At 44.5% G+C, this 10,102-nt stretch overlaps 2 protein-coding genes across 2 annotated transcripts in view; one reads left to right on the top strand and one right to left on the bottom strand.

Annotated features, from left to right (window-relative positions):
• The window catches only part of LOC115240302 (E3 ubiquitin-protein ligase MYCBP2), a 208,337-nt gene that overhangs the window by 186,432 nt on the left and 11,803 nt on the right, over nucleotides 1-10,102 (bottom strand). The gene's annotated exons all lie outside the window — the stretch shown is intronic.
• Nucleotides 29-10,096, top strand: LOC115240298. The gene is made up of 2 exons (XM_029815365.1): nucleotides 29-418; nucleotides 7,313-10,096. Exons 1-2 carry the CDS (start codon nucleotides 206-208, stop codon nucleotides 8,723-8,725), a joined length of 1,626 nt encoding a protein of 541 aa, XP_029671225.1. The 5' UTR covers nucleotides 29-205; the 3' UTR covers nucleotides 8,726-10,096.

The raw sequence follows: 10,102 nt of genomic DNA, 5'->3' as shown, positions 1-10,102 counted from the left end.
TTAACCGGCCCCCGGGTTCTTTCAATTGGAAAAAAAAAAAAAAAAAACACCGGCGAATTCGACAACGCGGATTTAAAGAGCAGCGAAGAGACATGTCGAGACGACCTCGCGGTCGGCTCGACGCGGAATTATCGCCTGGCGCCAGCTTGGCATAAAACAGCCGGTGATAAAGACGGAGCGAGAAGAGGAAACCCTTTGAGAGCGTATGGCAGAAGGAGAGAGGTGCGGGGGCGAGGGTGCGAGCGAGAGGCGCAAAATGGGAGCAACGAGATATGTGTTGGGTAGCGCGATCTTAGGACTGTTTTGGAGCAGCTTACTCAAGGGCGTCCTGACCAACTCCACCAGCAGGTGCGACTATCCCCCTTGTTCCTGCGACCACTACGGCCGGTTGACCTGCGACTGCAAGGAGGAGGGAGAGGTAGGTTCGCCACAAGCCCGATATCCCCGATAAGCATTCGCGTTAGAATCGATTTTCGATTGAATCACCTCGCCTCGCGAATACCGCGAGGAGGTCGAGGAAAGATAGCGAGGGAAAAAAATCGCTCGCGCTATCGGCGACGTAGATCTAGGGCACGTATCTTCCGGCTCCGAGAGACAAGGAAGTATATTTTCTCCTCTCGCGTATATGCCCGAGACAGCTTATCGTATTTAACTCGTGGAACCCGATTCTCTGTTCAACACGAACGAAAAGATGTAACCCGATCCTGGATTCATGCAATGACCTCTCTCGCGTTTTAAATATATCATATTTATAATTATGGTAGAGAGAGAGAAAATAACACCAGAGCCCTAAAAAAGTAATTATTATCTTTTACACGGATTTTTTAATTATAATATTCGTCTACTTTTTGTATACGCTATCCTCATATTTTTATATATTTCTCTTTTTTTACACGAGAGAAGAGAAAAACTGATGATATTAATAAATTTCTGCAAAACATTTCTTCGAGATTTTTATGTAAAACCGGAATTTTATAGACATTTATTTTTCAATAAAATCGTTCGAGATCTCAGGGTCGGGTTTCTAAGGTTGACTCGGTCCTTTTCATCCCGATTTCGTTTCGATGAGAGTCCGCGATCGTCGTCTCCGATCTTTCTTACCGCCTTTCCACTTCAAATGATTACAACGAATGACGATAGAAAAGGGTGTGCGCGCGTACGCTCTCTCAACAACGAATTCGTGCGGAAACCGCGGCGGGATTAGCTATCGCTATCGCACGAAAAATCTCAGACAATGCGACACGGGGCTCTGTCTGGCAGTCCTTTGTTCCGCAGGGGGACGTTATTCCATTTGCGAATTACCCGACGGAGAGATAAAGAGGCGGGTACCGCGGGTAGCTTGGCGAAATCGTAAAACCCGATCTCTCCGGCGGCCTAAAGAAAAGACAGGAAAGGCGAAAAAAAAAAAAAAAAACACGAGAGGGAGAAAATGTTTCCTCGCGATCTCGATGTGACGTCTTCGGCGTCCCGTATCGCCGCAGGTTGCGACGGCAACAAAGATCGAGATAAAGTAATAATCGCGCGCGTCCTGAGATTCCTTCGAGCGGCTTCACCGCTCCTGCCATCGATATAACGGAGTAAGGATAACATCGGAGTTGCCGAAGAAAGGGAGAAAGAGAGAGAGGGGGAGAAAGAACGATCAGGACGAGCCTCTAATCTCCCGGCTACGCGGGAGGTTCTCGTAAATCGCGAGGGTGCCAACCGCGACGGAGGGATGGGAACCCTCCATAAATTAGAGTGTGTTTACGCAAATCGGGTAGGGTCGGGGCGCGGGTGCGAGAAGGACAGGCAGGTAGATAAAAAGGTGCGCGAGAAAGGATGGCGGATCCGTCGATCCTCCTGCCCCTCGTAAATGTTTCGTTTTTATCCCCCCCCCCCCCCCGGGGGGCCACGCACCCCTTCTCGAGCGGTGAAAAAAATGGGCGAGCGATCCCCCGGCGATCCGTGATCACGCGAACCCCCGGGCTCGTACGTCCGTCCGTTTCTCCCGCGAGCGCGTTTCCCCCGCCATCGCTTCCGGCCATCCGCGATATTAAAGGATAGACAAAGAGCGTCCGCCTACGTGCGCAGCTATAACAAGCACGAATGATTCATAATCGCAACACGATATCGCGATAAACGAGCGCCGCGGCTCCGGACTCTCGAGGAACGTGCGCGCGAGGACTATCGTGACGCGCCAAAACCGGAAGTCGTCGATTTTCGTTAAATCAAATCGAATACCGGTCTACGACGTGGTAACGCGAGTACTATCGCTCCTTCCGCCACCGCTGCCTGAATTTATTGAATAAATTTGAAAATTCTTTCTCTTTCTTTCCCCTTTCTCTTACGATGATGAGAGTTTGAAATTCGACTTCGCGAAAGTTTCCGTTCCCCTTTCCGACTCCCGTCTTTTTCCGTCGCGATAAAGAGTGCAATGCGCGCGGGAATACGATAAGAAAGTAATGAATGCGATTCGGAGAGAGGGAGATGCCCGCGTGAATATACATCACGCTCTCGACGATTACAGGACAAGATAAAACAATCAGCCCTGTTACTACAATTAAAGTCCCTCTGTCCCTCTCTCTTTCTCTCTCGCGTTATTTGATTTAAAATTCCTGAGATTTTATCAATTTCACACGCGGGAATAATTCCGCTACCGGGGCTGTACGTACCGGATAACATAAACGTGTCTCGTATTCACCTGGATGCGAGGAGGGTACGAAATTTAATCGGAACGTCCGAGCCCGAGCTCGGACAAATATTTCGCGATGCAACGACGTCCTGCGTTTTAATTGCGCGAATCCCAAACGAGAAGAGGAAGATAATGTTACCGCGTGTCCTCGCGAGCGTCATTATTGTCCCCGATAAAGCGGATTCTTCTTGTTGCCCGCGACAATACCGTAAACTTGATCCGTAAAATCCCTCTCTCGGTGACATAACGACCGCCGGGGGAGGAGGAGCGAGCGGGTTTTACGAAGCTATGTATCATTTATTGATATTACATGTGCATAGGTTCCTAATATGCATAGCTGTTTCAACGACCTTGTACTCGTGCGCAGACACACGAGCAAAAAATGAAATCACGCGTGGACTTTATCATCGAGCGGAAGATATAACGCGGATTACAAGAAAGAAGTGGCGTATAACTGACGATAAGGGATATAAATCGCTCGAAACGGGATTGAATTTCTGTTGCCCAGCTAATTGGTCGAGAACGTATAACCCATTCATCATCGATGATGTGTCACGCGTGTAAAGTGAAGTCATAATTATAGTAAAACGGAGAATATAAGAGAGAATATATGATGAAAACGGAATTTTGATGTTAAGGAATAGTTTAACGTTTGATTAATATTTCAATATGATCAAAATTTATAGTCGCGGAAATTTATAAATCTTAATTTTTTTGCATCATTATTTATTTAAAATGCAAAATAGTTATGGTAATAATTTTCATTGAATAATAAAGAGTAAATTACAAAAAAAAAAATTTTTAATTTTAAAAACATGTCACGATTATAAGTAACAGTAGACATAATAAAAAACAAAAATACATTTTATAAAAAAATATCAAGTAAGTTTGTCAAATTAATAATCGTGTAATATATTTTTTGCGAAAATATTTTCACGGAGAATATGATTTAGAAAAACCTTAATATATCTTAGAAGAAATATATTCTAAATATTAATAGATTAGACTATGAAAAACAGAGATGTACATTTTATAAAATACTAGGTTTATTAATAATCGTGATTAATTTACGTGTTATTGCTAAGTTAAACACTTTATAACAACGAGGGGACCACTGATAGATCTCTCGCCAACATGAGGGGGAGAAGGCAGGGGAGGGAAGGAAGAAGAGGTACGAAGTCTTTGGTCGCAAACTGAATAATTGACGACGAGCGTAAATAATTGAGAGAGCCTTTTAGTGAACGCGACTTTAAACTCACTCGCTTGGCCGTAATAAGCGGAATAAGACACGAAACGATGAAAGAAAGAGAACCCGGCCGGGGTCAGGGGTGTAAAAGTAACGGCTGTAAGGAGTACCGTTGGAAATGTTAGGGTGCCACTTACGGGAAAGAGGCGCGCGGTTATGAAAATACTCGGAAAATGGAAAAACGGTGCTACGACGGTCCATGTGCACTCGTGCAGAGAAAATTGCCGTGGATAAAAACGCACGGTTTTAAGTAAATGGCAACAATCGTTCTCCGGAATAGCATCGCGCGATCACTTTGCTAATAATAACCCAACAGTAATAAGGCACGATTGTGTGAGAGATGATATTGATCAAGTATTGTGTCTGTGTTTAAAAATACTTTAAACATTTCTATCGATGGTAAATCGAATCGTTGCCATTATGTGTGGGTGCGAAACGCTAATTAAAACGTAATAATCGTCGACAAAATTTGTCGCGATTAACTAACGTCAATGTAAAATAATTGATCGAAGATAATCGATAGTTTTCTCGTACTTGAAGTTATTAAGCGGGGTATGCGAGAATTTTCGGGCAACGCGGAAAGTTTCGCGAAAGAAACTGACGCTGCCATGGGTAAAATTGTTACACATAAATTCTTTATGGATCGTAAAAGAGCTTTCGTTTCCATTTCCGCGGCACTATGCCACTTTCCGTTCGCTGCCTCGTTTCCGGTCTCGGGGTCGAGAGTCTCCTTCGTCTCTCTCTTTCTCTTTTTTTTTTTCGCGCGACAAGATTCGACACAATCGCGTGTTTTCCCGATAAACTTAATCCCACCCATTAAACCAATCTCATTTTCATCCGGGAAAATGTCTATGTAACGACGCGCGGGATGGGACGCCTCGAACCTTTTCCCGTTCAATTAAGAACGTAAGGCACATTCGATTACTGCCATAATCGACGTTAGATCACTCGCAATCTCTCTCGAATTATCGCACGACGAGATCGCGCAGATTACCCCGCAAATTTGCAGCAGGGAAAATGTCACACGGCGAACAACTACGGACAAAAAAAGGCGAACTAACGCGCGTCCTCGAGTTTAATTCCCGGCGGGAATCGTTTCCCTGGTAATCGACGGGCGCACGAAAAAGAACGTGGAGTTAGACGTGACGGGTTGAAAATGTTCCAAGAGAGCACGAAAGAGGGAAATTTCATATCTATAGAGAAAAATTGCAGACGCGAGAGAGAGAAAAAAGGGGGAGAGAAAAAGCGAAAGCGTGACTAAGGCAGAAAGTATGAGCGGAATAGAGGTGCATTGTTTGAAAATAGAAAAAAAAAAAAAAAAAGAAAACGTCATCTCGATTCGTCTTCTTTCCGATTCTTGCAAGCTTTCCTCACGTTTCTTACGAGCGCGCAAAATTCCCATGAAGGAAAATGCAGATGTCCATCGGAATCATGCAGAGGAACTTACGATTCGATTCGATTTCTGCCGCACCCTACTTGCCTACTTATGAATTTTCGAACGTCGAAACGCATTTACGATGGATAAGCCATCGCGAGGAACCAATTACACATTTCTCGATGCAATGTCGAATTTTCCGTACTAAATTTCCGAAGACAATTTTTTTTTCAAAATTTCTAAGGCTAATATTTTTCTATTGTCTCCCTTAGATAATACAGGACCAAACAAAAGTCGACACACATTTTTCCGAACAATATTGTTGTACGAAGAAGCGTAAAACTTATGTTAGTTTCAATACTACTTTCAAAATAAATCTCCCATCACATAAATTTTTCAGACGAAACGTGCGAACGATAAAAGTAGTTTCGTTTCGGATAGACAGGTAACGTCGGTTAATAATCTCTGCTCGACATCGTGCGTCCAAAAGTAGCCGTGAACAATGGAACAAGAACAAAAGAGGGAGTTTTCGAACAGAAGCAGAAAGGGACGAATGGGGCAAGACGTTAATGCGTAAGAAAGACAGAGTTTGAAAAAGAATAATATAAAGACCTTCCTCTCTTTTTCATCTCTCTGCGTCGCGCCTTTTTATTTCTATTCTCTATTTTTACCATTCAACAGACGGTCTGTCTCGCATATCTTTCCGCGTTGTTTCATTGCAATCCGATGACATGAAGAGATTGTGTCTTATTCTAGTTTTATTCTTCACTTTTCTTAATGAAAAGGGGCAGCTATTTAGTGAAAATTTATTTTAATATGACATAATAAAACGAGTTATAAGATAATGATAACGATTGTAAGAGTCTTGAAATCGTAAATTCTTACGAAATCAACGAATGCTATCTCTCTCGGAATTCAACGCTTAAACGGAATCGATTAGACGGAAAAGATAAACTGTAATTAATAAGAGCAGCACGCTTGGCCTGAGGCGATATCTCGGCCTCTTTGTAGCAATCAAAGAGCGACTCGCGTTTCTCGCAAGATTGATCCGCTCGATATACACATGCTAGATGTCGACGAGCTTTACCGGGCGATTCCGACGTCCCGACGAAAGTTGCAGCGGTCACGAATAAATGAGGCAAACTCGAATAAATGTATCGCACGGGCAACGTACCAATAATATCGCAGCTCGATGCGTTTTGAAACTAGCAAAATCATCCGTATATATCGCTTTCCCCCCCGATTCTATATCCGCTGCTCGGATATACAAAACAGTTTCCGTTCGATACACGAAGAGTTTCGATATCGTTTACGTACGCAAGACGTGAGACGAGTTCGTATGCGCGAGCAGATAATCCCACGCAATTATCTAATGCAAGGATAACACGTGTCGAGCCAGAGCGGAAAACCCAACGATACAGCTCGATTCGCGTAAGCGATCGATAGGAAAGAAGACTGATTAAACAAAGGGGATGGTAAATCTCTGTGACGCGTCACCTTTCGATGAACGCGAGACAGAAATGACGGCTACGAGATATGCCATGAAATTAAGCTGTCGGCCCTTCCTCCATGATTATGATAACGACATTATTCGCGATAATTAGCAAGACTCAACGCGCACATCGCGAATAATTAGGATAGTTAGAACCTGTAATTACGGCTATTCGACCTCTATTAGGGCTTTCCCTGTCGGTATTGCGTTGCGCTAAATTACTATGATTCTTCCTTCTTGAGGAAAATATATTAAAAATTAATTCGCGAGAAAATCTTATTATCTATGAAAAGCCCTGATTTTAAAAGTATTTTCTTGTTTCTCGTCAGTAATTTTAGATCAAGAATTATCCGAGATAGACGATACGATCGTACTTATACATACATAATATATATAATGAATATTCATAGAACAAATTTAAAAATAATTACCCTCTTCCCCCCTCTATATAGATAAATATAAAAGATATATAAAAGATATATAGAGCTATCGTGATATCTCGAAATAAAAGGTCGTTTCAACTTGCAGGAATTGATCCTGACCACAGAGGGGGATAGACGGCTGAGTCCCCACACCAGCAGGATAGTGGTGAGCAACTGCTCGTCCGTGATACTCGCAAACTCAAGCCTGGCCTCGATGGCCGGGCTACGTTCGGTGGATCTGATTAACGTGGCGAATCTGACCTTGGCCAGACAAAGCTTCGAGCTGTCATCGCACAGCACGCGCACGCGGATCTCCGTGCGGAACAGCAGCATCGACGTGATGCCGAGCTTCGTGTTCCGCGGCGACGTCGAGGCGATCGCGTTCGAGAATGTGCGGATCGGCCAGCTGAGTGCCTTCTCGTTCGCCAATCTCATCCACACGGACACTCTTCGACTGGAGAACTGCCGCATCGAGACGACGGAGGCGCAAGCCTTCAAGAAATTCGACGTCGGTTATCTCCACGTGATAGGTGGCAGTTTCGGCGATCAGTTGCCGAGTCGTACCATGAACGACATCGAGGTCTACCACAAGTTTATGCTGGACGGCGTGAAAATGGGCACCGTGAGGAGCAACGCCTTTATCGTGAGGAGCCCGCGAACAGTGGCGATACAGAATTGTGCGATCGAGAGCCTGGAGAGCGAGGCGTTTGACGTGACGGCGCGCGGCGCCGTCATCATCAAGAACAACACTTTCGGCAGCATTGGCATGGGTGCTTTCCTGGGTATTCGCGCGGATCGCGAGATTAGATCACCTCCGTCATCGTCATCATCATCGTCATCGTCGTCGTCTTCGTCATCGTCGTCTTCGTCATCGCTAGTCCATGGCCTCATCTTCAAGAATAACAGCGTGAGTAGCTTCGAGGAGGGCTCGCTCATGTTTGATCGCGCGAGTTTTCGGCCAGAGCTCGATAATCTACTCATCGCGCAGGCTTGTGACTGCCAAATGTTGCCCGTGTGGAAGAATAATGTGCTCAATTATACGAGCGTTTACTCACGGTTCTACGTGAGACAAAATTCGCTTGTGCCGCCTCCGCTGTCGCAGCCCCAGGAGCCCATCAACGAGACTCCGGAGACCTTCCTATGTCTGGACGGCGGACTGGACGGCGTACCAACGAGCTTCGTCGACTACGAGACGCGTCACTGCTCGCTCGGCGGTTCCATGCTCGTTCTCATTCTAATTATCGTAGGTGCCGTTCTCGCCCTGTTAGCGAGCGTGTGTCTCATCGTCTGGTGCTGCCGAAGACGCCGGCGGAACAACAGGAAGAAGTGGATCAGCGTGCCCACTAACGCACCCGACGTGGTCTCCAAGAAGAATGGCGTGATCGGCAGGGAAGCGGCAACGTCCGGCACGCCGGTCGACAGCAGGATAACCATGGTGGTGCCGGATGGCAGGCTGTACCGGGAGACAGAGTTCCACGTGATCGTCGAGAAGGCCGAGCCGCTTACGACCGAGTTGTAACGAGACGCCCCGGGCGGCTCGACAGCCAGGCCCGCGATCGTCGCTCCCGTTGAAGAGGAACTCGAGTGGGTGGAAACGTCGAGTCGCTTTCGAGTATATAAGCTGTGAGAGACACTGCGTACAGCAAACGCCACAGTGAAGAACAGTGATGTCTGGGAAAAAAGTTAGATCGGTGTTCGAAGAATATGAAAAGGACCCTTTTCCGACAGAGGGAAATTCTTCTCGGACTTAAATCGCGCATATAGATTGTGTAAATCGTTGCTGCTTGGGGGAATAATAGAATGCAAAGCGAATGCCCACCCCCTTCCCTCTTCCCTCATATCATGTTGTTCTTTTTTTTTTTAATTAAATCGATTATCTTTCCTCTAGTACAATACAGTTCGTAAGCTTCCATTTACATATCACGAGCGGTCGCCGATTATCCGCGTCGCGCGTTCTTTTCATTCCTCGAACCGTCCTTTCTCTCGAAGGCGGTCACGTTCCTCCGCGGCGATTAAAAAGTTTTTCAGAACGAGTCACGCGGATTCGGGTGATCGGTTACCGCTGCTAGTTAAGTTTATCATTAAACAACTTTGCAAGAGAGAGAGAAAAAGAGAGGGCCAGTATCATAGAAGACGAAGCGATTAGAAAGCAGAAGAAAGAGAATAAAAAGAATATAACTCGTGTAGAGAAAATCCTAAACTCGCTGTCCTGCGTAAGATACGCGATTGGACCGACCTTTCGCATTTCTCGTTGCTTTAAGTTCATCGATTGATAACGATTTAGCGCGCGATTATCGTAAAATTACGTATTAGTGAGCGTTGGAGTGAAAATGACGGTATCAAAGGACCAAAAAATGGAATAACCGCTTGTTCGGATAGCTGTGCCATTCCTGGAGTGATATTACACACGATTCGTGTCCACTCCATAGAAATCCTGATCTCTCAAAGGAGGAAGAAAGTGAACGGACGGAACTCTTCGCTACGTTTTCATATCAAAATCGTTCCAAGACTATTGTTTTATAGAGAAGATTGACAGTAATGTAACAACGGATGTTAACGGACAAAAATAAACCGGCAAGATTAATTTATCAAGATAAGAAATGTCCCATATCTTATACCAGTGGCGGATTTACAAGTTAATCATATCGCTTCGTAAATTATAATGTGTATTTTTTTCTCTTATAAAAAAAATTTATATGTTAATTATTTATAATAAACTTACGTTAATTAAACTTATATTTTTTGAAACAGAATTTTTACCGCTTTGTTAATGATAAATGTAAATACTCGTTATATATTTTTAAATCAAACTTTTGTTGGGAAAATTTCTAGGAAAAATTAAATATTCGATATAAATTTCGTATAAATGTTCGAAAATGTAGATCCGTCATTGTTT

This window comes from Formica exsecta, unplaced genomic scaffold, assembly GCF_003651465.1.
Source record: "Formica exsecta isolate Colony F162 unplaced genomic scaffold, ASM365146v1 scaffold423, whole genome shotgun sequence".
In the NCBI taxonomy this organism is placed as follows: Eukaryota; Metazoa; Arthropoda; class Insecta; order Hymenoptera; family Formicidae; genus Formica; species Formica exsecta.
The sequence above is the reverse complement of the archived record's forward strand: the minus strand, read 5'-3'. Positions and strand labels throughout refer to the sequence as shown.

Bases quoted from the DNA above. Each gene is read 5' to 3' on its own strand.
- LOC115240298 (XM_029815365.1), top strand. From the start codon at position 206: ATGGCAGAAGGAGAGAGGTGCGGGGGCGAGGGTGCGAGCGAGAGGCGC. The intron at 419-7,312 runs GTAGGTTCGCCA...TTCAACTTGCAG, and splicing joins ACTGCAAGGAGGAGGGAGAG to GAATTGATCCTGACCACAGA.